At 42.8% G+C, this 19,186-nt stretch overlaps 1 protein-coding gene across 1 annotated transcript in view; it reads right to left on the minus strand.

Moving 5' to 3' along the window:
* Positions 1-1,131: 1,131 nt before the first annotated feature.
* GAS6 (growth arrest specific 6) overlaps positions 1,132-19,186 on the minus strand; it is a 43,258-nt gene continuing 25,203 nt past the window's right edge. Inside the window, exons 7-15 of the mRNA XM_086482111.1 lie at positions 17,708-17,833; positions 16,469-16,590; positions 15,671-15,789; positions 15,084-15,273; positions 9,286-9,450; positions 7,612-7,780; positions 5,884-6,056; positions 4,836-5,064; positions 1,132-1,283 (exon numbers count right to left, since the gene is read on the minus strand). Of these exons, the coding sequence (XP_086338237.1) occupies positions 1,132-1,283; positions 4,836-5,064; positions 5,884-6,056; positions 7,612-7,780; positions 9,286-9,450; positions 15,084-15,273; positions 15,671-15,789; positions 16,469-16,590; positions 17,708-17,833 (1,445 nt within the window). The remainder of the gene's footprint in view (positions 1,284-4,835; positions 5,065-5,883; positions 6,057-7,611; positions 7,781-9,285; positions 9,451-15,083; positions 15,274-15,670; positions 15,790-16,468; positions 16,591-17,707; positions 17,834-19,186) is intronic.

Raw genomic sequence — 19,186 nt, forward strand, 5'->3', positions numbered from 1 at the left:
CACAGCATATACCTGTCTTTCTCCGTTCATTAATCTGATGCGAGAAAAGGACCACATAAAGCAAGATTTAAGTGACTCAAAGCAGGCTAGGCAAAGCCCACCCCAGCTTCACAAGGACAGCTTAAAAGTTGAATGCACTTTATGACTCTAAACCTCTCCTGAGTAAACCCCCACCCACATTCTCACCACACTGCAATTCAGCCTGGCTAACTCTCACAGTCTCAAGCCTCTCTGCTCCGAATAGGCTCACAGCGAATGAGCCAACCTAAAAATTAAGCAGCAGAAATATGTCATCGCCACATAATATTCCCCAATTCTTGACACCTCATCATTTGCTTCAGCGGTTACTGACACAAAAGCTATATGGCTTTCAACTTATTGAGTCTTTTCTTGCCCTGCTGACCCAACTTTGGTTTCCATTTTCTGTTGACCAAGACTTTTTCTAAAGGTCACAACTGCGTCTTCTATCTGTGGTACCAGAAAGAGAAACTCTAGAGGTAAGAACAGCAGCAACGATTTGCTCTCCAGCCCAGAAGATACATACTACTGACACAGGCACATAAAAAAACCCACCTCCAAACAAAAAAAAACAAACCAACCAACCAAAACCCCCCCCACTAGCAGAATCTCCACATCAGGCATAGCCTGAGGCCTTCTCTCCAAATAACAGAATATAGAATAATCTCAGTACAGGTAAATTAAAAACTTGTATGTAAATATTTTATTCTCTCATATTTTGCAAATCAGAAAGCAGTGTTTGGTAATAAAAAATAATACAGAATTATTATTTTTCTTCCAGTCCACACTCATATATTACCAGGTTTTCCACATTACAGATAAAACTGTCTCTTACAGTCGAAAGATAACATTCACTTCCGGTATATTCTGTACTTCTGGCTTATTTAATATTAGTCTTCTGAACTATTTACAAATATATTACAACCTTTAAACCTCAAAGCAAAGGAGTATTTCAATAATCAATGTGACATAAGGATCAGTAGCTCCTACGTAACTTCAGTGTTTAAGAGAAACTATACACGCAGTGCGGTAGGTCTGAATAATTTATATCTTTAAAAAAAAAGAAAAGCATTGAAAGTTTCTGAGTATAAAACTTTCGCATTGCAGTGGTACCTACTGACCCGCCTCAACTGGAGGACAGGAATGTGAGGTGATGTCACTGTGCTTGTAGAGAGCCTCGTCTAAGTCCAGTGCCTTGTTGCTCAGCTTGATGGTCATGCAGCCGTGGTAGGACGCGGTGACCGGAGTGGAAGTGACAGGAACTTCTGTGTGAAAGGGGAGACAAACATCTCTGATGGCTGGTTTTGAATAAATATCTGTCCTGCCTATGTTCAGATGACTATCACTTCAAATGAATTGAAGCTCTCCTCTCCTCCAGTCTGGGGTTTCTACCTCCCTCCCACCCCCCTCTTGCCAGAAGGCAAGAGCACAATCCCAGAGCGAGGAAAACGCCATCTGCTCTCGTGCACAGAAGCCCTTCTCCCAGGCTGAACCCTTCCTCAGCTGCTCTGTGTCTCTGTAAGACCTCCAGTCCTGATGAAAATATGTGCTGCACAGCAGCAAGGCTTCACTCCAGTTGCACACTGTGTTCACGCTGCTTTCCATCCCAATGTTTTCCCCTCCTCCATCTCTGGACCCTCTCCTTTGTCATTAGTGGAGTTGTTATACCTTCCTCTAACGGTCTCCCTCTCTCTCTTCAAAATATCTGCCAAGACTATAGGAAGAACTTCATGACAGGAACTATAGGCTCCTCCTATACACAGCCTTTACACCTTGCCAGACTCGTCTTTACTGTGATTATGCTGTGTATCAGCACAAGGAGGTTGCTGGCATTCATCAGAAAGGTGCTGGAATACATCAACTGAGTTGGTAAGACTAATGAGACTAATTTTTTCTGTGGAGATCCACTGGTGACGTACTTTTAATCAGTTTATCAGAGGCGGAGAACAAATAGCAAGGAAGAAGACACTAAATACAATCCAACAGACTAGAGGAAATCGGTCCATCTTATGACTAACTTCTGTAACATCATATACACACTGACCTTAAATAAACCAAAACCCCCACACAGTAACATAGTAACATGAAAATTTACGTGAACTGTGCCCTCTACCCTTCCCCAAAGATTAATAGTTTATTTACAAGCCAAAGCCGACCCAATCAGGCTGCTTGGGCAATGGAAAGCAATGAACATCTCAAAGATTATTTAACTTCACAGTGATGCAGGTAGCTAAGTAAACCTCTTATCTTTACACTGAAGCAAGGACAACTTGAACAATAGGTTGTCCTGTCGACCTGAGATTATATGCAATTTAAAGGGTTCTGCCTGGAGACAGATGGGGCAAAATTTGAAGCTGATGTGATCAAACACAGCTCAGACAGACTCTAGGACTGAGTGAGAGAAAGAACATTTGTGTGGGATCTGTAGGCCACAAAGAGATACTATAAATTTTTCAGCTTCCTAGCTGAAAAGTACTATTGCTTGGTAGTTGCTTACACTAATCATTTTAGCTATTTTCTATTCCTTCTCATTTACCAATTCTTATCTGTGAAGCCTGCTTAAGAAAGGGGGCATCTGTGTTGTAGTACCTCACGTGAATGTAAACTAAATTTTGACTCCGAAGAATCATAGAATCATAGAATCATCTTGGTTAGAAAAGACCTTCAAGATCATCAGGTCCAACCACAATCCTAACACTACCAAGCTCACCACTAATGTCTTCAACGCTCGTCTAAGGAATCATGCAGATTGCTGTTACATGTGCCACAGGGGTGACTGAAAAGACAGTGTGGACTTTCAGATGGATTTGTAAGATACTACCAAAAATAATTAAAAAAATTTTTTTTTGTGTTGTAATTGCAAATCAGGTCCAATATTTAATTTTCTGTTAAGACTAGAAATGGATCTGCCTGAAACGTGGTCCTGTAAAGACTCAGAAGCCTTGTTTAAAGGCTTCTTCTCCTGATGGTATATACATTGCCTGGAAAAACACTTATGCATCATATAAATTACATAATTTAGGATTTACCAGAACTGAAAATACCATAGAAAAGGTAGTAAATGCCTATACATTCCCTCTCATCTCTTGAAACTCTAAATGATATTTCTTCCACATCTACAATATTAACTGTAGTTAGTATGGGACATACTATGTATTTTGACCCAGAATTCTTTCTTTCTTTATGGCAAATGGAGTAAAGACATTAAGTGTGACTGCTATACTTTGTTTTTTCCACAGAGCATGGAAACAAGGAAAAACCAAAACCAACATAACGTTTTCAAAACCTGAATGAGCCAAACTTCACTTAGACCTGACCATTTGATGTAGTTATTTAACCAAGAGTGATGAACCCAACCAAAGTGCTGAAATGTTTATTTGTCTGGCTAATGAGAAGGTTTCTTGATGCAAGTGCTGGGTTCCTCTCAATGGCAAAAGCAGACCACAGGCAGAAATTCCCATTGCTGAGCAGACCAGATCAAGGGGGGAAATCAGCTAAACCTACAGAAGCCAGCTGGGTCTAAACAGCCATAGCTGTGATATCTCACACTTAGTTCTGGCTAATTAAAAACTGTGCTTCACCCAGCACGGTTAGTCTAAGTGAACCACAGAGAACTCAGGACAGCAACGGAATGGGATTGTTTTCTGAGGTGTGAAAGCCTCTGTTGTGCATTTGAGAGCTACTTGAAAGAAAGCAGGTGACTTCTCTTGCTTGTGCAATGGCCAGCTCGGACAATTCAATCTGACACTGGAAAATGCCACATTTGGGGATTCAGCCCAATTCCTGCCAGTGCGTGAACATCCCCGAGTGTGTGGCCTCCCCCTTTTAGGTGTGACTAGGAGCCATTTACATCACTGGCATAAATACTCTGTAAACTCTTGTTGATGGTGGGAACAGTCATGACATGTGTCCTAGCACACATGGCACCTCATCCACCCTGTTCCAGCCTAACTGCTTCAGCACCTTCAGAGAGGCCAACATTGCTGTCTTTCCATTTCTTGGGCAAGTAAGGGCAAGATTTTTCTTAGCTGCTGGCAACCAAATAAGATGTACTGCTGTGCATCACAGACGTAAGTGTTTCCTTAATTGCATTCCTCAGCAGTAGGGACTGATAAACCAGTTCAGCCAGAACAAGAAATAAACCCCCAAACTTGGCCAAAATTCATGATTCATATGAAAGTTTGACCTTCCAGGTTCAGAACATGGGGGCAAACTGACCTCCCACCAGAAGCCTGTTGTTGCTGAAAAGCCAGCAAAACTATAAACAGTGGGAGCCCCCTTGCTTGTGCCCTATGTACCCGCTGCTGGGAGGAAATCTGTTAATTGTGCAGTGCTGTGATCAGTTCAAAAAGAACATCAGCCAGGGAGAATCACCACACTGGGCTTACCAAGCTTCAGGCAAAACAATGCGCGGCCTTGGTACTCCCCTCACAGAGTGCTCACATGTTCATCACATTAATGAAGCACTGCAGGAGCCTGTGGTCCAGCTCCTATGGATTTTACCAGGTTTAAGATAATGACCTTGCTTACAGCTGTCCTTCAGATAAATCATTCCTACTGCTGACCAAGGAAAACCTCCTCTTTCTATTTTTGCCTCCAGATGTCCTCAGAAGGGCACAGTCATTCAAGAAAAAAAAATAATTGTCAAGCACACCCTCACATCTGTTAAGACCACGTGCCTGCTTGCAGACAAAGCCTGCTCAAGCGGAAACAGAGAAGGAGGGTCACAGCTTGAATGAACAGAGATATTTCCTCACTGCCAGCTCAGCAAGGTGCGTTGGGAGTCTGTAGTCCATGCTACAAAACTAGATGCTTACCTGGCAATCCTCCCACGTATGTCTTCACCGTTGACCGCAAAGAGCTCTCCAAGATGGCCAGACTGTCCTCTAACTCAGAGATGCTTAGTTCGCTCTCTCCCGCTATCCCATCTACCCTCAGGGATAAGTGATCTTTCTTGAGAAGGATGTCCACAGAGTGTTCCTTCTTATCACAGAGATTTATTGCCAGTCTGGACACAACTGTGTTTTCCAAGGCCACGATGACAAACTGGACAGCAGGGGAAAGAAGAAAAAAGAGGCAGTGAGCAAAAATGTACTTAGCCACACTTATCCAAGACCAGGATGACCCCACTGCGGCCTCGTTTACAAAGATTTTGCAGAGCCACCAGAGAATCAGCCTTATGACTATTGCTGATTGTATTCTGAGCTCATTTGCATAGATGAAAAACCAATGAACCACTGGAACTAATTGTTAGTCGTAACCACTGTCTTCTCAGAGAGAATTCTTAGTGGGTCTTACAAGGGCTGTTGTATTGCACTGGAACCAGACAGACTAGAGCTGCTGTACTATAAATGGGTTGGCTCATGAGTTTTATTGACATCATTCCTGATTTACACTCGTGTAATTCCAGAATCTAGCACTTTATTATGAATACCATTAAATCCGCAGCTTCAGCACTCCATCACAACTGGCCTTTCACAGCACCTGGAGTGACACCTAAAGCCTGTTGCTTGACTACTTTGGGACTGTTATTGATGACCTCCAGAGAATGGAAATCCTTTGCTTACGGCATTAAACAGCTTCTGTGCCAGAAAAACATTAATAAAGTATGCCTGCATTCAGGAGACCAGTTCCACCTTTTACCTAGACCACATTTGCAAAAAGCTCTCTAGTAGCATCTGCCACGTAGCCATAAGAGGCAGAACTTTGGTGTCAGCCAAGCACCTCAGTTTCACACCATGTTCTGAACTGGTGGGGGCAAATAAGCAGGTAGGCAGCAAACCTGACAACTGTTTTTTGAAAATGACTTTCAGTTCCCAGGCAATAGCAAGAAACCTTCTCTAAGAAAAATGCTGAAGTCTCTACCTGTTGTTTCAGTTTCTTTGTGGAGTGATAGTCAATCAGAGATAGTGATAAAGGGACGGATGCTTCCTCTGTAACTAGAGCAAACAGCACACCAGTATCTGTTGCTGGCTGAATTGCAGCATTTACTTCTATTTCCCAACTTGTCTTGGTTTCATTTCCAGAAGAATGTTGCACTGCAGAAAAAGAAATGCGTAGCGTGACAAACATAGGACTAACAGGTCAAATGGGTAGGCTGTGCAATTTCTGCCTGGAGAAGAAGATGGATGGATGAGCATATGGAGGGACTGCCACATTTCTTTTACTCAAAATAAAAAATTACGAAGCACCTGAACATAAAATCAGAGAAGTAAATCAGATCAGTTTCCTCTTGTTACCTTCTGTATTGTGGTGCCTTTCAGAATGTCAAAGGACAAGGTTAAGTGTTTTTATCACAAAACCAGATTCCCCGTGGCTGTCAATCCAATACATTCAAAGAACTGCTGCAAGACAGGGCACTGAGTTTTTGAATCATACTTGACTGTCCAGGGATGACTGAGGAATCTAAGTCCAAATCCGTCACACAGGAAATATTTCTATGAAAGCCTGTGTTAAACTGAAAAAACGATATAAGCATACCACCCTGATCACCTACCTAATCACTTCCTGATCAGAACCTCTCAGAAGCATGGGATGTTTTACCTCACCTGCTGAACTCTGAATTAAACTCTCTGGCATCTTTCTTATTGCCTCAGTGCCCCTGTAATTTAAAGGACGATGCTGGCTACAAAGAAAGATTTCAATCCTGACATCAACCTTTGCTGGTTCACTACGTCTTGAAATACAATAAATAAGTTCTTTATAAAGCTTACCATTAGAGAGCCAATGTTATAAATGTTAACAATGTTAAGCTTTATAAAGCTTACCATTAGAAAGCCTTGTTTCTACTTTGCAGCTTTCGAATCCATGTGGTAAATGAGACGACAGACACCTGATACTCCCTAATTTACAATGGCACAGCAGAAAAATCCACATAATGATGCACAGAAGGCTTCTGCAGAGGAGGATTTACACACCAAACTGAAATAGATAGTTGGCATTTGCATAGGTTTAAAAAACCTGACAGTTGATCGCACATATAAACAAACAGAATAACCTAGAATGAAGAAAAGGTGCCTTTCTGAGTGCTATGTTAGTATGGCCAAGTTTGGTTTGAAACTTGTCATTACTGTATCTAGACCAATTTCATTCAGCTTGTATCAGGGATACGCTTAGTGTGTTTGTCCCAAGTGTAACTAATCCCATCCAATGATTAAAACTGAATCCAATCTTGAACATTTTGCTACAGACAATATTGATCTTCTGTCCATCACAAACTCAAGATAGAGCTGCAAGCCACAGCGCTCTCCCTATTTAGCAGAAAGCAGTGGACAGGACTGGAACCACCCACGCTGCTGACAGAGAGATGTGAAGCCCCTAATGCGGAGGATGAGCTGGAACCAACCTGGATGTGAAATGCATTACTGGAGCTACACAGAGAGAACCTAACTTGTGCTGGGCATATTCATACTGGCTTTAACCATCACACATAGGCCTTCCTTTGCTATGTACCACAAGTTTAGCTATTCTCTCTCCATCCGCAGCTGCCAGTCTTTTCTGCATCAATCAACACTGAGTTTGGCATACGTGTAAGTTTTAATGGCAGGGCATGGCAGGACAACAGGTCAGAAGTAAAAAAAATGAAGTACTCACCATAGGTAAGATTAAACACAGCAAAACCTCGGCCAGGGTAGAAAGATCCTCGTCCTGCTACAGAAAAGCACTGCATCTTTTCATTCATCTTTATGGTTTCTTGGATAGTAGTGTCTTCCCCATTCAGCCAGTTCCATGCTCGCATGCAACCATCCAGCCGAGGGTTTATCTAGGATGATAAAGCAGTATCTCATGCCTCAAACTACTGTTCAGTGAAGAATAACTGATTTTGGGTGCAGAGGAATACTGAGTTATATTATGATACTCAATAGGAGAAATTGTTTTGACATGTTATGCACATGCAAACCAAGTGGCAGCAACCCCAAGCAACTAAGTGGTCAGCATTCCCCAGGAAATTCCCCTGAGCTCAGCTTGTCTCCACAGGACAGAAGGGCACTAGCTAATGCAGGTGCTGATTCCATTGTATTGATTCTGTTAGCATCTCTACATGCTGCACAGTAGTGTGATCTACTTCTAAAGCTCTGTAGCCAAAGCTACCTAACTCCTGCAATTCTGTCCTGTAATTCTGCGTTGTGAATGCTGGAGGCTGACTTGCAGTTAAAAAACCCAATCCTTTGTGTCATTCCAAACAGCTTTCATGACACACAAGATGTTGGCCCTGATCATGGCATAAGTTGTTGGGTTCTGGCTTAAGGGAGGGGTGCCTGAGTCACAAGACGGGCACACCACTCCGTACACACCTTGTTCCTTCCAGCTTCTAGTTATGTTATCCTGCACCAAATGTCAGCATTAAAATGTGAGACAGCATGTAAAGAGAAGGCTCCTTGCAAAGCATCTAAATCAGCACCATTACCCCCAATTAACTGAAGTAGAGAGAGAATTAAGTGTCTGAGCCAGGATAAAAACCTCAGGAGTTTTTGGCTTTCAATCCTATATTCAGACCACACCCCGAGCTTAATGTTTCAGACAAGCAGTGGCCCCGAATGACTTCTTGTGAGGAATAGGAGCCTTCCTCAGCTGCTGCGCTCCCAGTCACAGAGCCGCAAGCTTGTCACCTCATTTAGAAACAGAGATGCCAATTTGCCTTTCAAGGTGCCAACTCTGTATGTGGTGGACATTCAAAACAGCCTGAGCAGCAGCTATTTCAGAAACACAGCAATCATCCAATCTCACCCAAAGAGTGCCTTAACTTCTATTCATAAGCCCTAGCTACGTGAATTAGGAGGAAATAAAGAAAAATAAGTTTCTGGTTTTCCTTACTAAACTGAAACAGCAAACACAAGCAGCAAAACTGTGATACAATATATTGAATCATGAATCGGAAACTTCGGTGACAACACAAAAAGCGGCCCCAATGCTGTTTCCAGACCTAGTGGTACCCTCACACAGTGGTGTGTCCACTGACCCCCAGGGCTGACCACGATCTCCAAGCCAGCATGACCACTGTTAATTTTGTCATGTGTTCCAGTTTTGCTGTGTCCTAATTCTGCAGGTGGGATACATCTCACCCAAACATCAATCAAAAAACCAGGAGTCTCACCTTTGCTACTGGCTTAGGCTCCCTCTATAGTCAATGGAGAGAAAGCCATACCAGAAGGTGATAATTCAGGGCAGGCTGAACTGCTCTCAGGAAGAACGTACGCTACTCCAAGAGAAGATGAAATCAAGCCCTTCAGGCATCCAAAACAACATGAGCGATAGTGCCATACTTACTGGTAGAATAAGGTCCTTTGTTTTGAAAGGAATGCCTCCTACTGTCAAATTCAGCTGATACAGTCCTTTGTCTAGAGTAAACAGATCCCCTGAGACAGCTATTTTCATAACTGCATCCCTGTTGACCTTTATAACCAAACTTCTTTCGAATTCTTCAACAGAGATCTGAAAAAGTAAAATCGTAAATAGAATAATTCCGTATAAAAAGAACTTAGTATCTGCAGCCTCAGCTGAACGACAGACACCACCAGTGAAATCCCCAAGATGGAGAAATATTTGCTGTCGCCAAGCCTCTTTGTCTACCTTTTAAGTTACATTCCATCTTGATATGTAAGTCTTTGCTCTAGAAAGCAACCTGGGGTAGCCCTAATGGCAGAGACAGCCCAGCTACTTCAAAACAGCAACAGAGAAGTACGAGTGGATTAACTACATGACATTTGTAGGTTGCTCTATGCAAAATGTAAATGCAATAACAAGTTATTAATGAGGAACTTCCTATTGCAACTGCATGTAAAAGGACAAGCTGGAAAGACAGTTAAGATGTCTTTTGTTGGACCAGTGAAAGATAATGCAGAAGCCTTCCAGCCACACTAAGTCTAGTCTTGAATACTGACCCCTGAAAAAAGAACAGAATATGTCATATTTGAGAGGGTAATAAAAATGTGTAATAGGCAATAATTTTTCTCTCAAAAGGTCTCTGCAAGTTTTACCCCCATGTCTCTGAAGAGCTACTTCTAGGAAGATTCTATCACCACTGAAATTTCAAAAAAATTTCATAATTTTAATTATGACCAGGCTGCACAGAGAAGCATTATAAATCAGCCAACTCTGCAGAGGGAGAAGAGGAGGTGAAGCACAAAGCTGACACGCAGCAGGCTGCTGAACAGCAGCGTGGACTCTGCTGCCTTGGGACCTGGGTCCTGCTACCAACAGGGTGTTCTGTGGCTGTAGCAGAAAACAACTCCTTTCTTCCTGTAGAGAAGAAAGGAGCGCACCTCCGCTATCTCGTAATCTCCAGACCAGCACATCTTCTTCCCACTCTGTGACAGATACCCTGCCTACCCACTCTTCATCAGTACAGCTCTGTTCCCTGGGACACTCAGATGCTGCCTCCACCAGTGAGCCGCTGTACAGAACCAAGTATCTATTTCAGCGGCTGTTTAGACTTGTTCTTCCCTCTCCCTGCTAGTAGGCCAGGTCATGAGTATCTTTCTCTTTGCATTTCAAGAGTAGCTGTCTCAAAATTGCTTCCATCAGCCATCCTGAGCCCTTGCTGTGTGGCTGTAACATAAAGAACAACACGGTTGAGCATGTTTATACCTGGAGACTCCCTTTGGATTGCAGTCTTCAGTAATGAAGATTAAGTGAATTTGATAGTTGAAAAGATTATTCACAGACTATCAAACTTTCTTCTTCTCCTGTGCATTCCAGTACAGTCTGGTTTATATTGCTAAAACACTGTTTACACCTGGTGTGTTGCTCTGTGCTGTATCCTACAGGACATGAATTTACTTGTCTGAAGCTTGCTTGTTTAAAGTGGCATTTACACCTCCTGACTGCGTTCCATGGAGACACACACGCCAGTCTCAAATAGGCTTTTTTGGGCATTGGCAGGCTGTAAAGTCCACTCAGCGGGTGGGAACATAAGCCCGCAGGTCCTGGCAGCCACAGCCCAACCGGCTTAGCTACACTGGCTGTCTAGCTAAAAACTCACTTGGATGCCTCTGCTCGGAGTCGTGGTCACCGCTACCCTAACGCACCGGGGTACGGAGCGCCACAGGGAGCTGGCACAGACCATCTCCCTGCTCCTAGCACAGATCGCGGGCAGCCATGGAGCAAACGGGAACTGGGAAAAGCTGGCTGCAGCAACGCCTCTACTGTGCTTCCTCTGTGAAGAAATCCTGCAACTTGCAGAGCCACCAAAATTCAGGGCCTTCTAAAATTTTGTTAGATTGTACAGAAAGTAGTAACATAGAAATTTTATAAAATTAGTCTGAGTTCTTAGCTGCTTCTGATCATTAATGTAAACAAACCCAAATCAGTGGAAACTTCCACAAGAAGTGGTTAATCCCTGTGGAAGCCTTTTACAAATTCCAGTTTGGAAAATTACATTCTGCCTACTTCATGCTGCCCTCTGGCAGTTTCAGCTTCGGTTTCTTATACTTAAAGCTTAATTGCTGGTGCACCACCACCACATACAAACCAAAACAGTTTGTTGCAGTAGTGAGAAGACTGCTCTAATTCCCTCCTCTTGTTGCAAGGAGAAGCTACCTGCTGCCTGCCACAGTGTGCTCGGGGACAGTCAGGTAGGCAGTTCTGGTCGCTGAGAGTTCCCATACGGTTAGCCATAAGAGCAGTCAGCTTTGTGTTTTGGATTCATGCCCTGGATAACTCATAGCGCGCAGCCAACCCGCCAGCTCTTTGCTGAAAAGCAAGTGGACAGCTCTGAAAAGGGACAGGAATACAAGCAGCTGCAGGGTTAAAGCCAAATATGAATCTACTTGCGATTGCTTAACCTTCAGTTCTGACATTTAACCGTGCAGGTAAGTTATTATTTTTGCTAACCATACTGTCCTCAGAGCAGTACTAAACTAAGCATTGAAAATAAGACAAAATGATGACTTTTTTTGGAAATGCAAAACAAACAGAAGGCGAGTGCATTCTCTGCTATCATCAGTTCATACATGCCACTTCATCCAGCTGGATTATACACAAATAATACATTAGAAGTTTTTCCTGAGGCTGACTTGTTTGTGTTTTCAATGCTGGGAATGATAATTTAAAAATAGATTAGGAGGGATCAACATCAGAGAAAATACCTAGGTAGAAATATTGGCCTGAAGTTTTGAAAATGCCTTCATATTTCCAGAAAAGTATGCAACCTTTGCTCAAGAGACCAAAAGACATACACTGCTGGTGCTTTTTCTCATGTTTTACTTTTAAATAGCCATTGTTTTTTTCATTACTATTTTCTCACAATCCCTATAAAGTTCTTCCAAGTATCCAAACTCCACTGTTCTAGGTCTAATCAAAAAAACTAAGGGCTTGATCCTGTGCATACTGAAGTCCAGACTAAAGCTCCCAAACTGCATTTGAGCCTGGATTGTGACCTCTGAAGATTGCTGGGGTTGTGCTTCACAGAAGGTGAGATTGAAAAGCACACACAAGTCCTTACTTAAAATGAAACGTGTGGCTACATGTTTTATAAAAGGAGACAGATAAAAAGGAATAACCCCTCCTCAACAGGATTTCCCAAATTAAAAACTATGCCGGACAGAGGAAAAAGGAGAAATGAGGGAGAGGATAAAATGGAGGAACAGATTTATATTGGTATTGCTCAGCCGTATAGATTAAATGTCATTTTGAGATGGGGGTGACACTGGATGTCAAGCAGGAGAGAACAAAGTACCTGTAGGGGAGCGAGGCAAGGAATAAGAAAATAGAGCAGAGAAAGGAGACATCAACAGCAGAGAGTCAACCATGCAGTCGAGAGACTAAAGGCTCCTTCCTCCTGTTCATCTGTGGGTAAATCCTTCTGCCTTTGGCCAGTATCAGGCATAGCCTTAACACTTCAGCTCTGGGAGACAGTCACCAGAGCGATGGCCATTGACCTGCTCCAGGCAAGCACTCCTGTGCCAGCACCGCATGATGCCCTCTCCTCTCCTCACGCTGTACTATGCCTCTGGCAGCTGCCGGGCCCTGCTCAGCCCACCTGCAGGGCAGCACTGCCGGCTGCAGGGGCACCCCTGCCCCCGCTTTGGCGTGGGTCCTGTCCACCTGCCCCGCACAGCACCCACGGCTCAGCTTGCACTGTCCCAAAAAGTCCTGGAGAAGGGTTTCCAGGGGATTTCGACAATCTCCCAGAAAACACACAAAGAGTGCGTTGCTGCAGCGACTCAACCAGGCAATTTCTTGGTTATGGTGGTACTTGGGGATAAGACCCTAACACTGATGGCTGGTAGGAGACCAAGAATTCTTGCCTAAGAATGATACTTTTATCATACTGCCTTCTCTCCCTGCAGAAAGCAAGCACAGCCTTTGTTTACCCTGTTAACTGCTGTGTGTTTGAGCGATTTTGTTTTATGTGAAGAAAGAAAATATATTTCAGCTCTCTACCCCAAAACTAACATGAAAAAAGTTTGTAATTACTTCCTAATGAGGTCTGGCACTTAACAAGTATGTTATGCTCCCATGTTAAATGGTTTAGCTTGGTAATGACTGCTTGTGACTCCCAAGTCACCCCAGTGTCATCAACTCTGCTTTTCATTTCTTCCATCACCATCCTCTCTGTGCAGGCAATTACATTTGCCATATTTCAAATTGGCAGAACAAATTTAGTAAGAACTGGCTTGAGGCTATTCCAACCTGTAAAGATACAGCCTGTCATACATTTTACCTACAGCTTTGCTGAACCTCTACAGCTCTCCATTTGGAATCTAAAATTGTTTCACTGACAGTAAAGGAACTGAATTAAACATCACCTCATCTGCTGGAAACATTACCAAATGTCAGTAGTTGACAGTAAATGCACTCAAAGGCTTCTTTATTTATTCATTAAAACAAAATTTTTCCCACCTTGCTTTTTTCTTTAATGTATAATTCTGAAATTTTTTATACCATATAATTTAAACCAGAAAATTATTCACAGTTAACCAGTATCTATATTTGTCTCATATGCAAGTTAGCTGAGAACTTCCCACCCACTCCTTGTCCTGGGTTGGGTTAAACCAGAACTAATTCTGTTTTAGTGATTTTACTTTTCGGTTAAGTCTCGTCTAAGTAACTGCACCTTCTGAAAAACAGCAGCATGTTTTTCCAGACAGTGACTGCTTCTAGCAGTGATAACGCTTGATATTTATAGTTAATACTACGTTGTCTCTCCCTTGCCCTTCTGGGAGGGGAGAGGGGTTAATAGAGAGTGTCTGTCATTTGTTAGGGGTCGGCCCAGCCTCAACCCTTGACACCCCCCAAGAGACACTTCAACTTACAAGTCAAAAGATGTAATTAAGAAAAAATGAAAGGAGGGGAAAAGGCAGAAGTGAGAAGGCATATATAAACTGCTAATCTACTGTAAGTCATACTACAGGATGCTTTTCATGATCCTGTCACAAATGGTAACACCCATGATGCTTCCAGAATTGCCAGATGTTCTGCGAGAGTGTCAAGAACATGAATCCTTACAAGCTCCAAGATGCAGTGCATCATCTCGTGAGATTATGTTATTAGTAAACAGAGAGGTTCTAATAGACCCCAATACCTTTACAAGGGCAATGGTCTACTTTGTATATGAACAAGCCTGAAGACTTTAAAAAAAGAATACTGTAGCATAAGAGATACGTCAACACTCAGACAATCTCAGCTCTATTGACTAAACAAACAAACAAACAAACAAAAGCAACCACAAACATACCATACACCAAATACCCTTGGAAACTTCCTTAAAAGAACAGCTACAGAGTTCCTTCCCTCTTACTCCCTTTCAACCCTCACCCCACAGGGCAGCTTCTCGAGCTGACATGAAGTCAGCTTAGTACTGCTGCATCTCAAAGGTGCTGTGTCTGCTCTGGTTGTGCAAGTTAGTGATGCAGTCTAGTCTATGATGGATATGAATTATAATTCAATTTGTTAGGAAAAATATCCCATTCTCACCTTAGAATGTATCAGGTACTGGCACGCATTGAATGGACAGATAGGTTGGAAAAGCACCTTCTCAAGAATACACAGCCTAGTTGCACTTGACAGAGCCCGTCGGGAACAAGCCAAGAAAGGGTAAGATCTCAGCAGCAGTCTGGACTCACCGTTTGCCACATGCCGTGGTTGATAAGCGGTCCGCTGCTGGTCACGCGGCCTATTCCGCTGTATTTCAGCTGCAGCTCTAGCCGTCCTTTGCGCAAAGCCAAGACGACCCATGTGCTGTCTTGATGGCCTCCAGCAAAGAAAAGGATACCTTCAGGATCAAAGGTTCTAAAGTCGAACTCAGCCACAAGTCTGACCGCACAGGTGCCAAGAAATAAATTAGTTATGCAGAGTTCAAAAACCACAGGGTACTTTCCATACAGATATTATCAGTTCTAGCAGTTACAAAGCTCTATTAAAACATACTAGCTTTTAATGCACTCCTGAAAGACTTAAGCTGTGAAGACGCATTTTAAAATAGCATCAAGAATAAAGAATACATTACTGTACTTCAGTAATTATCCTAGGAGCTCTGCGGTCAAGCCTGCCTTTCTCAATTACTGGTTTGGGTAATGTTTCGCCTTACAGGACTCCATAATCCAAACAAATCACGATGATCATAGGACTAATTGTTATTGTAATGACTTAACTCCACTGCATGCATTAAAGCCGGGCAGTGCATTCAACTGTCATTCCAAATCGTCCTCACCTCGTCAGTTGTTTCCTTTTGAAGCGCAGCCTGATAACAGGAGTGCCGCTGAACATCCTCCCCAGGTACAAGGACTTAATACTTTTTCCAACAGCAAAAGGCACACACGGTATTATGTTCTATAATCAAAACATATATTTGAGTGCTTATTCTGCCCACACAGCAGAAAGAGAAACGAGTATGCTTCCTCTTCTTTTCTCATGTAGTTGCTATACGTATAGTAGGTTAGGGCACTTTAATATTTATACTCTCAAAATACAGTTGTTTTGATACTGAGAACATTTCCTCTTCCCTTCCCTCCTGCCTCCTATCTGCCTTGGAGGAATGTTTCCCTGTTGCAAAATGAACTCATACTCAGAAGGTAGAGCGTAAGTTTTTCTACCGCAGCATTGTGCCTGCAACAAAAGATGTGCTAAGAACTTGCTGTTGGCTGGGTTCCGCAGAGGCAGCCGGTGCCACTGAAGCCCATCCACCTCAAACGCCTGGAGGATCAAAGCGTCAAGTGCAAGTGCCCGTCCATAACATACACCACAGGCCCTGAGGCCTTTGCACCATCCTACTGGGTCTAACTCAGAAAAGCTTGTGCAGCCAGAGGTAACTCACAGCCAAACAGAGGGCAGGCAGGGCTATCACTGGTGGGCTCTTTTTCGGAAGGGGGACAGGAGGAGCCTTGAAAAGAGAGACTTTCAGGAGAAAGTTTCTTTTCAGGAGAACTACTGTCCCATAGCTCTGGTCCAGAGCTTCATCAGTTATTCTCAATTTTCTGTTCTGCAGTTACAGCAATGAAGACTAACATACCTCACACGTATTCATGTCCCGGGAAAGTTTTACTCCCCCTCTGCCATCACAATGACAGGTATAACTCCCTGGCGAGTTGACGCAGGTCTGTTCACAGAGCTTTTCTTCACATTCATTTATATCTACACAAAACCAGCAAAGAAGAAAGGAGAAAACAGCAATTGAGTTTGTTTAAACGTGAATCACCTGGGGGAAAAAAAAGGTTATCAGTGTTGTTTTGTAGCACCTTTCATTTCAGCATGCCCAAGTGCTCCATAGCCAGTACTTACCCTATGCCACATCTTTACAGGAGGGAAGAGTTAGCATTAGCATCTGCACAAATCTACTCTCACAGACAGATTCCAGCTGCCCAAAGATACACAGCAAGTCAGTGGGAAGGCTGGAAGCAGAGTTCAACTCCTTGTCTGCTGGTGCAGAGCCCTGGGCTTTAACTTCTAGGCAAGACTTCCTCCCTTCAGGCCCCTTCTGCTATGCCTGTGCTGACTGGCTCCTGCTCCTTCAACTCAGGGACTCCCTGCTTCATTGCTATTCAGCAGCTGGATCCTCAACAGACAAGTAAAAGCTGAGTTTCTCATGCTTTTTCTTTTTTTTTCCTTCGGCTTGTTTTTATTCACTTTGCAAACAAATCCAGGGAAACAAATTGCGATGGCCCACAGGGATCTCTTTAGGCAGAGATAAACACTTAGAGCCCGGTAGGGCTGGTTGGTGCGTGATTCCTGTCATTATCTTAACTTAGACAAAAGGCAGGGAACAATGCTGGTTTTGGAATACTTTCAAAACTTACTCCATTGAGAAAACTTGCAAGCAGTGTAGCCCGTAGAACTGTAAATGGTTCCAATACACATTAAGCTCCTAGTTCAGAGTAATATCACAAGACAGATTTCAAAGAACAACAGCTACTGCTCTGTAACTTTTCTTGCCCTACAAAGAGAGACAGCAACATGCACAGATGCTTCTGAGCTCCCACCAGACCTTGTACTTGTCATAAATTCAAGAAACCTCAGTACTCTGACTCGTACAGCTTAATTCAAGTCATAAAAGATGACTGCAAACTCCATGAACTCAAAGATGACAGCAAACTTCAAACTCACTCAAACTAGGAAGAAGGAACAGAAGTCCAGTGCGTAAGCAAGGTTAAAAAAAAAAATGCTTTTACTGAAGCCTGAAATTAAATTTCTGGAGTTTTATAGGTTTAAATCATGTAATAAATGCTAACATGATATTATTTCATGAGCTTACCCTGACAAGTCTTCCTCACGTCATCGTACTTGTAGCCTGCATCACAAATACATTCATATGAGCTTATTAAATTTTTACAGTGAGCTTCTCCACAGATGTCTGCTGATGCTGTGCATTCATCTATGTCTGCAAAACAAGCAATTAAACAACACGACTTCAGATGAGTACAATCATTTCACTTTTCTCACACTGGAGTGGGCTCAGGGTCAAGAGATTGCTATATTTTTTGGTAACTGAAAAACCAGTATCTTGAAGAATCTACCTTTAGGGTTAGCTAGCTGTAAGAATTGACTTCAGGCTTTCAAAACCAGTTGGTCTTTCTTTCCATTAACCACTATTGGAAAAAACAATGCAAAGTGAGCCAGAAGAAAAACTATAAAACAATACTTCTCCCACAAAACCAGAAAGGCCCGCTCCATTCAGGGGGCTGAAACTGTGGGTTAAAACAGCAGCATGCGGGAACTGAGGAACAGCAGTATGAATTTTACCAAAACACAGAAGAAACACACAGACTGTGGAGCATCACAGATTCTGTACTCCTTCCTCAGACAAAATTTTTTCACACATTCACAAAACTGAGATGTAAACCTGCTGATCTGTAGTGGCAAAGGGGACCTGAAGCAGCCCAATTTGTCACAGAGAACAAGTCACGTCTGAGAGATGCTGTGGGGGTTCACCATGAAGGCAGGCAATGGACTGGAACTGGAGGTCCATAAAAACAAACAAGTGCTTTTCAAACATGTTAACTGACACTCAACAAAATCCGGGTGTTGACAAAACATTTGCAGTATACCGAGAGCTTAATATTTACCTTTGCTTTCTAGTACATGTTAAAACTACAAGTACATGTTATGCTTTGTGATTTTCCTACGTGTGAGTGAACTGGCCATGCTATGTAGCCTAGTCTACAAATAAACAGACAAAACCTAACCTTTTAGTGTGTGCACATAATGACAGGAATAAAGGTGAAAGAAAACTGAAATGCAATGACAAATCTCAGCTAGCATTAACCACGGCTGACACTAACCTCAGCAACCAGAGGGTCACACGCTGAAGCTACAGAATGCTAATATGCTATGTTCACAGTGCTCTGATAGACAGTACTAGGGTATTATAGAAACATACAGACATACAAAACCAAATGTAATTGTGAGCCTACTCGCCATCCACCTGTCCATGCCAACTGGCACCAGAGGACAGTTCAAAAGTGAAGTTGGCTCTTCTAAGCAGCTGGTCCCATTAGAAAGGGATACCATGTAATCTATAGAGTCATCGCTTTTTACAGTGGAAGTGACACGGAAACGAAATCCTGCTCTTCGTCTTTTTGCTGGTAGCATTAATATGTCGTTCAGATCAGGTATGCAAACTGTTTAGAAATATGTCATCACATCCATCCATAAGAGGTATATACACAGACTTGGCTGTTTTTTCATGAGACACACATGACTTTAACAGCCACCTGTGATCATTAACGAGCCT

The sequence above is a fragment of the Leptosomus discolor genome, chromosome 1 (assembly GCF_034619465.1).
Source record: "Leptosomus discolor isolate bLepDis1 chromosome 1, bLepDis1.hap2, whole genome shotgun sequence".
In the NCBI taxonomy this organism is placed as follows: domain Eukaryota; kingdom Metazoa; phylum Chordata; class Aves; order Leptosomiformes; family Leptosomidae; genus Leptosomus; species Leptosomus discolor.